We start from the raw sequence: 15,489 nt of genomic DNA, 5'->3' as shown, positions 1-15,489 counted from the left end.
CAGTGTTTCCCAACCTTGGGCCTCCAGCTGTTTTTGGACTACAACTCCCATCATCCGTAGCTAGCAAGACCAGTGGTCAGGGATGATGGGAATTGTAGTTCAAAAACAGCTGGAGGCCCAAGGTTGGGAAACACTGGTCTAAACCACTGAGCCTCTTGGACTTGCCGAGTGGAAGGTCGGCGGTTCAAATCCACGTGACAGTGTTGAGTTCTCATTGCTCTGTCCCAACTTCGGCCAACCTAGCTGTTCGAAAGCATGCCAGTGCAAGTAGATAAATAGGTACCGCTGTGGTGAGAAGGTAAACAGTGTTTCTGTGCACTCTTCCACTCATCACTGTGTTCCATTACACCAGAAGTGGTTTAGTCATGCTGGCCACATGACCCAGAAATCTGTCTGTGGACAAACACCAGCTCCCTTCGCCTGAAAAGCAAGATGAGTGCCACACCCATAGTCACCTTTGACTAGACTTACCATCCAGGGGTCCTTTACCTTTTTTAACCCTTCCCCCCTCTCTGCTCTGACTCAACACTGGGTCTAACAGATCTCAAAATATACCTTCTATGATTTACTTACTTACTTACTTACTTATTGCATACCTCCACCATAAGGTCCCCAGGTAGGTTACAACAATGTAAAAATACATTCTTAAAATTTACTATGCTGCCACAACTCCTTTGTCTCCCCCAACTTTATTAAGACTGCAGGCACCACCTTCCCAATGACAAACTTACTGTGCTCTAGAATCATTGAATTGTAGAATTTTAGAGTTGGAAAGGAACCCCCAGGGTCATCTATTTCCTCCAAGCCTTCTGAGGGCACAGCACTCCTTTCTCCTTGTAACTGGTATGGTGCAATGGTTGGAGTGTTGGACTATGGGAGGCATAGGCAAACTCCAGTCCTCCAGATGTTTGGGACTACAATTCCCATCATCCCTAGCTAACAGGACCAGTGGTCAGGGATGATGGAAATTGTAGTCCCAAACATCTGGAGGGCCGGAGTTTGCCTATGACTGGACTATGGGCTTGGAGGCCAGAGCTGAATCTCCTCTCAGCCAAGAAGCTCAGTGGGCCAGTCACTATTTCTCAGCCCAATGCATCTCACTAGGTTGTTGTCATGATAAAACAGAGAAGGGAGAACTATGTATGCCATCTTGAGCTCCACAGAGGAAAAGGTGGTGTGCTGTATACATGTAAAATAAATAAATGCCTTCTTTATCCATTGAGGAAGAGGGCATTGCCCTATCTGCCTGAATCCTAGATGTTGCATATAGCTTGGATATGATGTGTCCTTAGTTCTTGCTCGTATTTTGCTCTGCTCCCAGCCACACCCTGAATATTGAAGCAAAGACAGTCTCCCTCTCCCAATGGCAGCCCTTTATGATGCCGCTGGAAGAGACTGAGAACAAATCCTGGCTGATAGTTGTCACTTTCTCCCACACCTGGAACATCCATCCTTTCCTCCATTCCAGCCAACTAAGGAACAAAAAGAAGGCATGACCAACCTTACTTCTCCCCACCACAAGCCACCTTCACTTCTCCCTCACTGCTGCCCCTCCTCATATAATACATCATGTAATGTATTATATGAGGCAGGGCTTAGCTGCCTCCCCCAGTGTCTTATTCAAGTTGACACCCCTGATGACATATCAACCAGGCACTTGATTTAATGCTTGGGTTTTTAAAAAAATGCAGATTTAAATTGCCCTGATCTGAATCAGTGCACCCTACTGCCTTTTTTTCTATGGACAGTTTATGGTTCATAATCACTGAGAAGAAGTGGATAGCTTAATCATAAATTTTGTTAAGCTTCATAATTGAGATAATGTTATCTATTAATATTATTTTATGCATTATCTTAAAGAAAAAGTTTTCTTGCCTCAGGCATAAAATCCAAATAACCTTGTGGTGATAAAAAAATGATATTAAGGAAAGTAATGGGCAATTTGCTCTGCTTTAATAGCATCTCAATCTTTAAAGATAATGATTGTTTTCGGAGCCATTTTGGCTCCATTATTTCAGCAATACTGCTGGATATATTTAATCTTGTGTTCTCAAAAAGAAAATCTGACAGTGCTGTCTGATAGAACACCAAGGTCAACAGCTAAACTGTTTTATTAGCTTGGTGTTCTTTGGCCACGGAGCTCCAAAAAAGCCTGAAAACCGTTGTAAAAATATGCAGTATAAATGAAAAAGCTATGACTTTGTTCTGTCCAATACTGTCATATCATTTCCTCTAGCTGGTTGAATGGAACTCCAGTTACCTATGAAGCCTGGGCACCCAATGAACCCAACTTTTCAAACGAGGATGAAAATTGTGTCATCATGTATTATAGAACAGGCAAGTAGAACAAAATATTATCATTCTTTTTAAAAAATCTGAGAATGTGTGTGCCTGATAGTGGCACAAAAATTAATTTATATATAGATAACTACTACACACTGAACCTTTAGTCATGATAACTATTCGGTCTGAATATACACTGAAGGCCATTACCTTGCTTTGAACACAACATATTGCAGTTATTAATATTGCTCATTTTGAAGCAAAAGGGTGAATATAAACTGGCTCTTCTTGAAATAAAAAAAGAGTCCAATCCAAAAATATGATTCAAAATCTTTACTAACAGAACTTGTTCCAAAAACAAACATAAAACAAATAATGTAACACCCAGATAGTTGCACAATATTGTGTGCTGCCCCACCCACCCCGCACCCTCTGGCTACACGCATGTGATCCAATGTGGAGTATGGAGAAACAGGCTGCCAGTTGAATGGGGAAGACGCCAAGTGGGTGACGCCCAAAAAATCAAGGCAGCTGCAAATCCACACTAAACTACCATGTGGATGGGCGTTATATTTGTATCACATAAGCAAGTGTATACAACAAAAGAGATTTGGGGAGATGCTATACAGACATATACCGTATTTTTTCCCCTATAGGGCGCACTGGCCCATAGGGCACATCTTGTTTTTTGTTGGGGGGGGGGAAGGAATAAAAAAAATTATCCCCCCAGCCCCCAGAACAGGCTGCTATCCGCAAGCCTTGCGAGCCTGGCGGCAACTCCCGCTGGGCTTGCAAGGCTTGCAGACACCTGTGCTTCGGGCTCCAGGCTGCTGCCCACAAGCCTTGCGAGCCTGTGGGACCTCCCGCCGGGCGCACAAGGCTTGCGGACACCTGCCCAAAGCACGGGGCGTCCTCCGGAACTGTAAGTAGTTCAAATTGGAACTGTAAGTAGTTCAAATTGTGAAAAACTGCTTACAGTATTTTATTTTATTGTTACATTTCTCCATAAGCCCCACTGTCTTCCAACATGGAACTTATGCAACATACAGTTCATGGACAGTCTCCCTTTGAAGCACATTGATCAGACTGAGACCAGCTTAAGTTCAGAAAAGTTATTGTACCATGTGCCTTCAGATTGTGTATTGGCATAATTGGTATATATACCACAACAATCAAGGGCAGTGTGTTGACCTGCAAGCTCTATTTCCAGTACAGTAGTAGTAGTACTTGCTGTCAAGCCTTTATTTGTAATGCATCCTTGAACGGCTGTTGATTATTTTTCATTTGGGAGTGATTTAATCTTACTGATCAACACAAAACTTCTCTATTCAGGCTTATGGAATGACATAAACTGTGGTGCTGAGAAGAGATTCATCTGCGAAAGGGATAAGAGTTCTGTCCGTTCAGCTGCTGCTCCCACAACGCCTGTACCTGTTGGAGGCTGTGCAGATGGCTGGCTTTTCTTTGATAAAAAGGTAACTAAGTGATTTCCAATATACTGGTATATTACCCCTTTTCAGTTATTATAGCACATACAGTGAATGTTTTCCCAGGGCTTTTGAATATGCAGTGATTGCTCTGCATTTCCACAGTTCTATGCAAAGGCTCTTTATAGAGGTTAAAATGAATGTGCACGTAGCTCAGGGGTTAAACCTCCCATCATGATTACACATCTCTCCCCGCCACCCCGCTTCCACCGCCCCATGTCTATAAGGACTGAAAAGGACTGCTGTGCTGCAAAATAGAAGTGCCAGATTTTAAAATAAGAGATGGTATTTTTAAAGTTTGGTTATGTATCAGCTACCCAAAAGAGCAGTTAAATGGTATTCAAACTAAATTTTCAGAATTTGGTTATGTTAATTTTTATTAAATGACACTCTTAGGGGGGAAACAGGTTATATTCTTCTCAAAGAGAAGCTCAAATGCTTCCCTCCTATACTGCTCCTACAATTTGAAAAGTGTAGGCGTTCTTTCATCTGACGCAGGCAATTTCATCTTGTTGCATAGCAGAGCTGGCTGTAGAAAAAACAATACCAAAACATTTAAAAGGCAATGACATCATCCAAAGCATCAAATTAAAAGCAATAAAATGCAGTTTTCAATCATTAGTTTTCTGACATTTATTTCTAAAAGAAAGTGGATATCACAGCTCTTTATTTTTCTTCACAGTGCTTCAAACTATTAGGTTTGAATGAAGAAGAGAGGAAAAACTGGCACGAAGCACGACTTGATTGCAAAGAATCCGGAGGAAATCTGGCTAGCATACCAAACAAAGAAACACAAGGTGCAGTCATTGCCTTTAAAACATGTTGTTCTTATAGGCTTAATGTTTTGCAAGTTCAGGAGCCTGGGTTCAAGTTACTTTCATGCCAGACAAACTGTTACAGGTGGCTCCTTGCCACTCTGGTAACTTGAGAAACTGCAGGACACATGGAGGAGCTGCTAACCAGGAAAGTGCAACAATAAAACAATGAATAGGGTGATAATGCAATGACCACTGCAATAGACACAAGATAATATCAACAAGGCAACTATCTGCAAACAAACAATAAACATCCATAAACCTCTGGTAAAATCCTGGCCTTGCTTCTTCTGTTTTTGTTTAGTCGTTTAGTCGTGTCCGACTCTTCGTGACCCCATGGACCAGAGCACGCCAGGCACTTCTGTCTTCCACTGCCTCCCGCAGTTTGGTCAAACTCATGCTGATAGCTTCAAGAACACTGTCCAACCATCTAGTCCTCTGTCGTCCCCTTCTCCTTGTGCCCTCCATCTTTCCCAACATCAGGGTCTTTTCTAGGGAGTCTTCTCATGAAGTGGCCAAAGTATTGGAGCCTCAGCTTCAGGATCTGTCCTTCTTCTATGATCTTCCAATTCAGCTCTAGACTCTTCCTAAGCTGAAAGCTTTTTGTAGTAATTTTGGCCTATTGTTGCATTTTCCAGGTGCAGAAGGGCTTGTGCTGGATTAGTTGCTCCTTTTTGTTACCTTAAGGCAGGGTGTCTGGAATCTGATGGACTAAAATTCCTGTTAGCTCTAGCAAACATAGCAAATGGACAGGAATGGTGGCAGATGCAGTCAATAATACCTGAGGGGCATTGTGGTGGAAACTCCTGAATTAATCAAACTTTATAGGTTTTTTGTATACAAAATATATCAGTTCATGGTATTGATTGCTTATTGGTCATGGTGGTGAAATCCACCATGGTGAAATTTTTATGTTTTAGTCATTTTTTGTTTTTTTGTTTTTTAGCATTCCTTATGGTGCAATTACACAGTGCTGCAACTGACCCTTGGATTGGACTGAATGATTGTACTTCTAGTTACAGATTTGTATGGACAAGTGGAAGTGGAGTCTACTTTACAAACTGGGCCCGAAATTTTCCCAATTACAATGTAAGTCCTGCCTGCAAAGGCTTTCATCTCTCCCCCTCCCCCAAGATGAGAAATGTATCCTATATTCTATTCCTGGAACGCCTTCTCAGCATTAGCAACCCCATTTATATATATCTCTCTTCTGCCCCCCCACCTACTTTGAGGGGCATCTACTTAGTTTATCTTTTAGTGCTGAAGTATCAAAAATAGGCAGGGATGCGGGTGGCACTGTGGTCTAAACCACTGAGCCTCTTGGGCTTGCCGATCAGAAGGTTGTTGGTTTGAATCCCCGCGACGGGGTGAGCTCCCGTTGCTCGGTCCCTGCTCCTGCCAACCTAGCAGTTCAAAAGCACGTCGAAGTGCAAGTAGATAAATAGGTACTGCCTCGGCGGGAAGGTAAACGGCGTTTCCGTACCCTGCTCTGGATCGCCAAAAGCGACTAAGTCATGCTGGGCACATGACTCCCTCGGCTCCCTCAGCCAGTAAATCAAGATGAGCTCCACAACCCCAGAGTCGTCCGCAACTGGACCTATTGGTCAGGGGTACCTTTACATTTTTATCAAAAGTAGGCAGTAGAGTTGTAAACAGATTCTGAAGAGCCTCTATAGAAGTTGGTGTGAAACAACTTATATGCCAAATAAGGCATGTTGCTTTAATTGTGTCAATTAAATTTGGTCTGGAGGGTTGGAAACTTCCCCTCAACTCTCTCTGGACATTTTTATTCTGTTTGCATTCTGCCAGTGGATGAAAGATTTGAAGATAATCTGTCAATGCTTAGTTTCCTAGTTAGAGTTAACACCTTCCTCCCCAAAACCCACTGAAGCATTGCCATTCATTTCAATTGTACATTTCCTACTGAGTTGGGGAATTCAGACATTCTGAAGGGCATCTCACCCATTTCCATACACACTTTCCTTGATCTTCAGACCGGTAGGTGCTGCCACATCTTTCTCAAATAGCAATCACTTATATTAGGTCTTACAAGGATTCAGAAACATGCTGAGAAAGTTGCAAGAATCTGAGATGGCTTCTATTGTAGCATTTAAAATATTGTCCTGTCAGTGTGCTAGTGGGATGAGTTATTAGAATACCACCCACTGTCTAGGTAGAGTTACTGCTCCCCTTTGATGCTCACACCTGACAACCCTTTCCTTAAAAAGCTGCGGTCAATCTTCTGCCAAGGCTACGCCCACATGCCAATCACCTGGTGTCATTAGAGCAGGAAGAAAGGAGGATGGACTTCTGAAGCACTATATGTTGAAATCCTGGCAATCAGCTGACTTTCAAGTACCTTGACACCTGATGCCATTGTGGCATCAGGTGATTAACCAGCTCCCCCCCCCCCCGCAACATTTAAACTCTACATTTAAGCCTGGCTGCCATTTTATTTTTCCCCAAGACTAGTTTTCAGGAAGTGTCCTGAATCCTCACTCTGATACATGGACTTCCTCTTGTGGAGGAGCTTGTGCGGAAATTTATCACACTGGGTACTCAGTGGTAATGTACTATTTCTGCCAAGACTTGAACTTAAAGGTGAGGTGGATGAATTGTCCTGCAGGAAGAGTGCTTGAAGCCAAGCTGCTTGTTGGAAACAGTATTGTATCAGGAAGAGTCAGGCATCATGTGAGCAGAATTATAGCCGGCCCTGCTGAATACCCTACTTCTTGTAAACTTCAACAGGGCCCTCATCCAGAGCATGCATCATTAAAAAACACAGAGCCTTGTGTTGCCAGACATGCAGTGCACCTTTAGCCTAGGGTTTGATGTGGACTTGGCACCATCTGATCCTGGAATCACACAAGCAATTGTGTAGTCTGGATTGTGTTGAGTTGTATGATCTGTTAGCTTTCATCAGGTATCGTGAATTCACAGGCACCCTTAGTTGCAGCAATCTCAGGGTGTTTGTTGGACTCCACTAACTCCCTTTGATCCCAGGATACAATGGGGCCAGCCCCTCCTTAGATATTTAATTCAGTGGTGGAGGCTGTTTCTTGGCTGGGTTGGGCAAGACAGTGATGAGAAGTGATGAGTGATGAGAGCTATCAGTGATGAGAACTATCCATCTCCAAACTTATTTCTAAAAAGATAGGATACTGTTTTCATCTAGTTTGAGAAGTACAAAAGGAGGGCTCTTAAGAAAAATCTATGACAAAAGGATTGCCCCCTACACAATGTAAGTGTTTTTATTCCTTAGGGAGACTGTGTTTTTATTATGCATGAGCCTCTAATGATGGCAGGAAGGTGGAGAAATGGACCATGTTCTGACAAGAAAAGCTACATCTGCCAAAGAAACACTGGTACATTTTAACTTTATTGATTACGGATGTTTGCAAGTTGATTATTGATTACAGGTGTAAGCAATTTTTGGTGTAGGCATTGGGTATGTATCCTAAATCAACTAGTCAGACTGCTGATTTTTTCTTTTTGGCTTGGTCGAACTTGGATTAAGGTTCACCCTATGACAGGCACCCCCAAACTCGGCCCTCCAGATGTTTTGGGACTATAATTCCCATTATCCCTGACCACTGGTCCTGCTAGCTAGGGATGATGGGAGTTGTAGTCCCAAAACATCTGGAGGGCCGAGTTTAGGGGTGCCTGCCCAACAGAGTGATCCATCAGCTCGGGACAGGTGTCATGGCCCATCAGCCCCCATCTGGCTACTATCCCCTCCTTTATCGGGGTACCAAATCTTTTTAGCAGGAGGGTGTGGGGTCCCCAACACTGTCCCCTCCAGGCTAAGGATCCAACCCAATGCTTTACCCACCATAAAGTTGTGACAGTTGGTGACCACTGCCACGAGGTAGGCAGAAACCTCTAGACAGGCCCAGTTCATCAGCAATAAAAATTCCTACGTAGCGCCAAATAGAATGATGGAGAATCTCCATAGCTGGATCTTGAGCATGGCCTGCCCACTTACCTCCAGGCAGGACCGGAGGCTGATACATAGGGAATAAGGGTGCGGGATCTAGTGGCAAACAAGCCAGGAACCACAATCGTGGCGCCCCTTTATGAATGACATGGCCATACCCACTAGCCTGCCTGTCATAGTCCCATTAAACAGACAGGCTCCCGCCAACTCGCATGACCACAGGAGGAGGATTTTGACCCCAACGGATGTGTGGGACAGGAAGAAGGTGCCCAGCTCAGCTGTGGTCGTGCCAGGCCACAAACCATCACTCCCAGGGGACTTAAGGTAAGTGGAAAATCTGCCAAAGAAACACTGGTATGTTTTTAGAAAAAAAGTAACAGAAAATTCACCCGGTGCTATACCAGCTGCACTGGCTCCCGGTGGAGTACAGGATCAGGTTTAAGGTGCTGGTTTTAACCTTTAAAGCCCTATACGGCCTAGGACCCTCGTACCTACGGGACCGCCTCTCCTGGTATGTCCCACAGAGAAACTTACGGTTTTCAAATAAAAACATCTTGAAGGTCCCAGGCCACAGAGAGGTTAGGCTGGCCTCAACTAGAGCCAGGGCTTTTTCGGCTGTGGCTCCAATCTGGTGGAACGCTCTGTCACAAGAGACTAGGGCCCTGCGGGACTTGACATCTTTCCACAGGGCCTGCAAGACAGAGCTGTTCCACCAGGCCTTTGGTCAGGGCGCAGCCTGACTCCCTCCTTTGGCAATCTTCACAGAACTTTAGCTTAATGGTTGCCATCAATTTGATTTTAATTAATTTTTATAATGAAATGTTTTTAGAATGTTGCACTATTTTATTGTTGTTAGCCGCCCTGTGCCCGGCTTCGGCTGGGGAGGGCGGGATATAAATAAAAATTTATTATTATTATTATTAAAATAATATGTAAATCAGATTGACTTATGGAGACCAAAGGCAGTTTTCTATGTCATATCATTTTGTTCATAAATAAAAATTAGATGGCCACCTGTCTTTGTTTTAGAGATTCAACACTGAGCTGTATAAAGAAAAAACTGCAGTTGTGACAACTATATCTTATAGGTGCATAGAAATGAACTCTTATGAGAGAGAGCCTCAGATGTGCACCTGCTGAGATATAACTTGGCTTTTCACCCCTGAAATAGGACTGAAAGAGGCATAAGTTGAGTTCTATTTCTGTGTCATAATATCTAACCATATTCAACATGATAGGATTCTCCCATAATCTGTGCAAGTTCATTTGACCAGAAGAACAGAACTCCATGTGTACAGCTGTCCTCCTAAGTGTATTTCTTGAACCCACCTTGAATGACTGAACAGAGGTTTATTATAGGAAGCTAACTGAAGAATAGTTTCTTGAAGTCTCTGTGAAGAAATGAATGTGTTTCAAAAGGGCCTGTTGACTACATGTTGGGAATTTGGTTTGCTTCTATTGAGACTATAAAGGAAATATATTTTGATGCCTTATCTGTGTCATCTTGAACTAGAACTAGAATGTTTTTGTTGACATTTAAAATGTTGATTTTCAAGGTTTTTAAATGTTTCATTGCCAATTTTTAGTAACTTTGAGATATTAAGATGTATGTTATAACAATATTACAAAATTTCAGTGTCCAGTGAAATAAAATATTTGTAACATATAAAGTCTAATCTGGACTTTGTCTTTTCTCTTGATTGCTTTCCTATAGATCCTGCGTTATCACAGCCCGAAACAATGGCTCCAGCCTTTCGCCATATCCCTTTTGGGAATAGCAGCTACTCTTTCATTGCTCCCAAAATGACTTGGGAAGAGGCCAGGGGAAAATGTAATTCAGAACACTCAGAGCTTGCCAGCATTTGGAATCCCTACATTCAATCATTCCTATGGCTGTGGGTGTTGAAATATGGAGAGCCTGTGTGGATTGGTCTAAACAGCAATATGGTAAGAACTTGGCCAATCAAGCCAAGTTTGAGGCTCTTGTGTGCTGTGGCAATCAATCCAGGTGGGATACCAGTGATGGAATAACACCACAGTTTAAGAAGGATATTGACAAGCTGGAACATGTACAGAGGAGGGTGACCAAGAGGATCAAGGGCCTGGAACCATATCTTATGAGAAACAATTTAGAGAGTTGGGTATGTTTAGCCTGGAGGAGAGAAGACTGAGAGGTGATATGATAGCCAGCTTCAGATATCCAAAGGGCTGTCACACGGAAAGGGTGGGGCAAGCTTGTTTTCTTGCTCTGGAGGGTAGGAGAAATCAGCTGTGATTTCTGCATTGCAGGGGTTGGGTTAGCTGAGTCGTTGGGCCTCTTCCAACTCTATGCAATTCTCTGATTCTATTGAGTGTATGTGCAAGTGAAATGAAAGGGGAAAATAAATGATGCAGAATTCATGTTGTGGGAAACAAAGATTTTTCTAAACCAGCATGTATTGTTCCATGTGCATTTGGATTTTAGACTGGTGGGCACTACACATGGATAAACAACCGGAGATTGGCATATACTAATTGGGCACCTGAAGAACCAACGCAGAAAACAGCCTGTGTCTTCATGGACCTTGAGGGTCATTGGAAAACAGGAGCTTGCAATGAAACCTACTTTTCTGCCTGTGAGCAGTATACTGGTAAGCAAAGGAAGTATCTGTTTTCATGTGGAACATTACTTTCTAACTCCAATAAAGTCTCCATTTGAGCACAGTACTGAGATATGTGCTCTTGGCACTTTTGACTATTTTGAAAGGAATAAATGAGTAAAAAGTTACTATTTAATCCACCAGGTTAGAATAATAAACAAACAAAAATAGAACGGAGGTTACAACTAGCTTCCAAAGGAAGGAGGGGTAATGAAGTAGGGGATCTTTTTCCTGCTTTGAAATCCCCCTTCCCGAATGGTCTTTCTCCTTGAGTTTTTTTACTGTTGTATCTTTGTAATTAGCTGCCCTACCCTCTTGTGAGAGGAAGGGTAGAAAAATATAACAAGAACAATACTTATAAATAATTTCCATTGATGCTTATTCAATCCCATTGAATGAGATTGCTACTGAAGCAGATTGTCTAACCACATGCTTAAGGATATGGCTTGCCACTAAGGATACAACAAAATTGTGTTCTACTAAACCGTGAAGACTGATCAAATGGTGAACTGAGCCTTGTTAAACAAATTTATTCTACTTTCAGAATATACAATTCTGACCACAGTAACCATCTTCATCCAGATTGCGGCTAAGTGTCTCATTATTTCTCCACACCCACACCCACCATGTGGGTGTGTATTTCAGATTCTAGGTGTTGCTTTATAAAATCACCTGATTCTGCTCAGGCCAATTCCCTGACTGTCCAATTCAGCTTGAGGGGTGGAGTTCTCTTCCCCCTACCTTCACTTCTGTTCACTATTCTGAATTTTTAAAATGACAGTAGTGGCCAACATTTGCCAGCATGGTAAGAGCATGGATAAAGTCTGCCAAATTATAAACCAATTGGTCCAGGGGTTTTTACGCTAAATACCTTGATTAAAGTTTGCTTTTAAAAATGGGATGAGGGGAGAGAGAGAAAATGCATACAACTGTATTATGTTTATTTGGGACATAAATTTGTTGGTAAGGTTCACCCACCCTGAGGGTAGGAATCCTGTCACATTGCAGAACAATAACTGCAGAAGGATAGTGGCAGCTGTTACAGTTCAGGTGGATAAAAAAAGAAATGGTTAATCTTCCCTAGTGTTTTGTGGACAAATTAGCCTGAATATGGGAAACATGGAAGTCTCTGGGTAAGAAACCTGCTATCAGTCCAGGGGCTGTTTTCTAGGTACTTTTAAAGCTGATTTTTTAACCTTCTAAATATTTCCTCTCTTTTTTTAACAACAACCATCCTGGCAGCTAACAAGAAATACAGAATCAATTCTTTATTCAACCCATCTTCATTTGGCCCATCTCCAGGAATGCCAGTGAGGGAATTGCTATCAGTCCTTGCTATGTTATTAAATTAATTTCTGGAAACACTGTCTTCCAAAAAGCTGCCAGAGGATTACACTCCCACCATAGGTGGAAATACGCGTCTTTTTTTGCAAATGTCTAAAAATGACATGTTACTACCCTTCAATACTATTTTTTTTTAAAATTATTGACAGGAATTGTGAATGTAACAATCTAAATTTGCCCCTTTGGTGTGTGTGTGTGTTCAATTTGAAATTCTCTTGTACTTTCTTCTTTGTTTCTTTACTTCCTAGATGCTACAGAATTATATGTTTTTGATTAAACAAATAAAAATAAATATTTAGATTTTTAGGGTTGGAAAAACTAAAGGATTGGCTTTCCATGTAAAACCATCTTCTCTGATTAAAGAGCTTGACCTGTCAATCACAACAGAGCTCTCTCTCCTAGTCGCCACTTCACTCTGGTGTTTGCTCTCCCTTCTGACATCATCTGACTCTAGCATCCTGGTACACTAAAGCAGTGGCTTTCAACCATTGCGTCGTGGCACCCTGGGGTGCCTTGGATGATGGTCAGGGGTGTTGCAGGCATCACTGGTCAATGTCCCTCTTTTCTTCCCTCCCTCTTCTGATGCCCTTTCAATTCTCTGCCTCCCAAAGGCTTGTGCAGCTGTTTGCTGCAGCAGCCCTGGCTACAAGCGAATCGTGCCTCTGGGGCAGGCCAGGGGGTGAGGGTTGCCAGGAACTGAGGCGGCCTCGGAGTAAACAAGCAATTGGGTGAGGGAGCCCAGCCAGCCAGTCCAGCAGGTGCCAGCCCTTGCTGTTGGGAATGGACAGGCAAGTGTGAGGCTGGGCAGGCAGGCGTTGCGCTGGCCTTTCTTATGCATGCTGTGTGCCTGGGAGCTGAGGGCCCGGTGCTGCCACTGCTGCTTCCCAAGGTAAGGTGCTGGCCTCACGTTAAACTTTGGCCAGTCTCCACTGGGCCACTAAGCCTGGGGGCACCCACTTCCCAGGCCCCTGTGGGGGTGTGAGGAGGCACCTCTCTTGGGGGCAGGGCGTGGTGATGGCTCAGAGAACAGGGATGTTGGCAGCTGCTGCCCAGAGGACTCCCAAGGAGAGAGGGGAGAGGAGAGGAGGCTGAGGGAACACTGCACAAGGGTGTTCGAAAAAGGGTGAGAGGCTGCCAGCTCTGCAGGCAAGGGGTGACATAACTGGGATCCTGCGCCCCCACAGGGCTGCCACAGAAAGAATGTAGTTGGTCAGTGGAGACATGGACTCAAAAAGGTAGAAAACCTCTGCGCTAAAGGCATTACAGTGGTACCTTGGGTTACATACGCTTCAGGTTACAGACTCCGCTAACCCAGAAATAGTACCTCAGGTTAAGAACTTTGCTTCAGGATGAGAACAAGAATCATGCTCTGGTGGCGCAGCAGCAGCAGGAGGCCCCATTAGCTAAAGTGGTGCTTCAGGTTAAGAACAGTTTCAGGTTAAGAATGGACCTCCGGAACGAATTAAGTACTTAACCTGAGGTACCACTGTAGTAGGCACCTGTCTGTAGCAGTTCATTTAAATGTCTGGATTGCACAGTGGGGGTTCCCTGCTTTGACATGTGCAAATTCATACAGATCCCATTTCACATTTATGAGCCTAAGTTCTCTCTGAGATATCGTGCTTTGCTTCATGATTTCTCTGAACCTTATGCACATCGCTAGTGTTTATAGATTTCTAAGATGCCTGTTCTCTTTTTTGAAAGAAAAATATGTTCTCCATAATAGGTACAATCCCAACTGAGGAACCGCAGCTCCCAGGAAGATGCCCTGCATCAAAAGAAGATGGGAAAGCTTGGGTACCTTTTCGGGCTCATTGCTATCAATTCTACTCTGGTTGGTATGAATGGACAACAGCTTCCTTCAATTGTGCTCTGTTAGGTTGGTATCATTTTGAATTAGATCACAACATGAATTTTCCATTCTAGTTAGTACGGAAAGCCAGTGTGGTATGGTGATTACCCGCACTGCAATTCTCTCCTATACTTCTCTCCAGAAGTAAGTCCCATTGAGTTCAATGGCACTTATAGATGCCTATGTAGATATGGGATTTTAGCCCTGGACTTTGACAAGAGAGGCAGAAGCTCAAATTCCTGCTCACCCAGAAAGCTCACTAGATTACCATGGGCCTTTCAGCTTAGTATATCTCAGTTGCAAGGATAAATTGGGAAACATGATGAGCCCAGCGTCTCATCGTAAACTCTCATTGGAGGTAATGTATGATGAAAATGTAATAAATTACCAAACATATACAATTAATGGGCTGACACTAAAGAACTGTGTGGCTATTTTCCTTTTATGTGCAGTTAGAAATACAGAGTGAAATGTGTTTTAAGTATTGGAGTTCAGGATTTGTGCTAACTTGCAAAAATGACATTTATTTTAAATAAAATAAAAATCCTCCCAGTAGCACCTTAGAGACCAACTAAGTTTGTTATTGGTATGAGCTTTTGTGTGCATGCACTTCTTCAGATACACTGAAACAGAAGTCACCAGACCCTTACATATAGTAAGAGGGCAGGGTGGGGTATGACTCAGAAGGGTGGTGGGAATGGGTGGTTGGCTAATAGGTCTGGGAAACCTGTTGACGACTGTTAACAACTGCAATTAGTCTTAGAGGAAAAAGCAAAGGGTGAGATGGCTAAAATAGCTTTATCATGTATAGTGACATAAGATGAGAGAAATGTTTGATAGTATTACCGCATTTCACCACATAATGGTCACCACTGCATAATAGTCGCATCCCCTTTTTTGAACCCCGAAAATGGTCCCAGAGCATTCCTTGCATAATAAGCGCTGGGTAACTACTTCTGATGCTCCTCTAGGCCTGAGGCCTCTTCCTTTCCTCCTCCAGCTGCCGCCACCCCTGTTCCCCTCATACCTCGCCAGCTTGGCCATGAGCTCCTAGCAGGAGTGGAGCGAGTGGGAATGTTTCTTCCCACTTTCCTCCTGCTGCTTTTTTATCACTGTTTCAGTGGGAACCGAT

The 15,489-nt window shown here is 43.2% G+C and overlaps 1 protein-coding gene across 3 annotated transcripts in view; it reads left to right on the top strand.

Moving 5' to 3' along the window:
* LOC310689629 (macrophage mannose receptor 1-like) overlaps window positions 1-15,489 on the top strand; it is a 158,629-nt gene that overhangs the window by 92,863 nt on the left and 50,277 nt on the right. Inside the window, exons 19-26 of one of the 3 annotated variants that reach the window (XM_083467371.1) lie at window positions 2,237-2,337; window positions 3,616-3,758; window positions 4,453-4,567; window positions 5,532-5,674; window positions 7,848-7,950; window positions 10,237-10,469; window positions 10,987-11,152; window positions 14,232-14,384. The exons of 1 other annotated variant lie outside the window; for it this stretch is intronic. In XM_083467371.1, the coding sequence (XP_083323497.1) occupies window positions 2,237-2,337; window positions 3,616-3,758; window positions 4,453-4,567; window positions 5,532-5,674; window positions 7,848-7,950; window positions 10,237-10,469; window positions 10,987-11,152; window positions 14,232-14,384 (1,157 nt within the window). The remainder of the gene's footprint in view (window positions 1-2,236; window positions 2,338-3,615; window positions 3,759-4,452; window positions 4,568-5,531; window positions 5,675-7,847; window positions 7,951-10,236; window positions 10,470-10,986; window positions 11,153-14,231; window positions 14,385-15,489) is intronic. One more of the 3 variants, XM_083467372.1, reaches the window with a different exon arrangement.

Source organism: Podarcis liolepis (genome assembly GCF_965112155.1).
Source record: "Podarcis liolepis genome assembly, chromosome: 12".
Lineage (NCBI taxonomy): Eukaryota > Metazoa > Chordata > Lepidosauria > Squamata > Lacertidae > Podarcis > Podarcis liolepis.
This window is presented reverse-complemented; position numbering and strand designations above follow the sequence as displayed.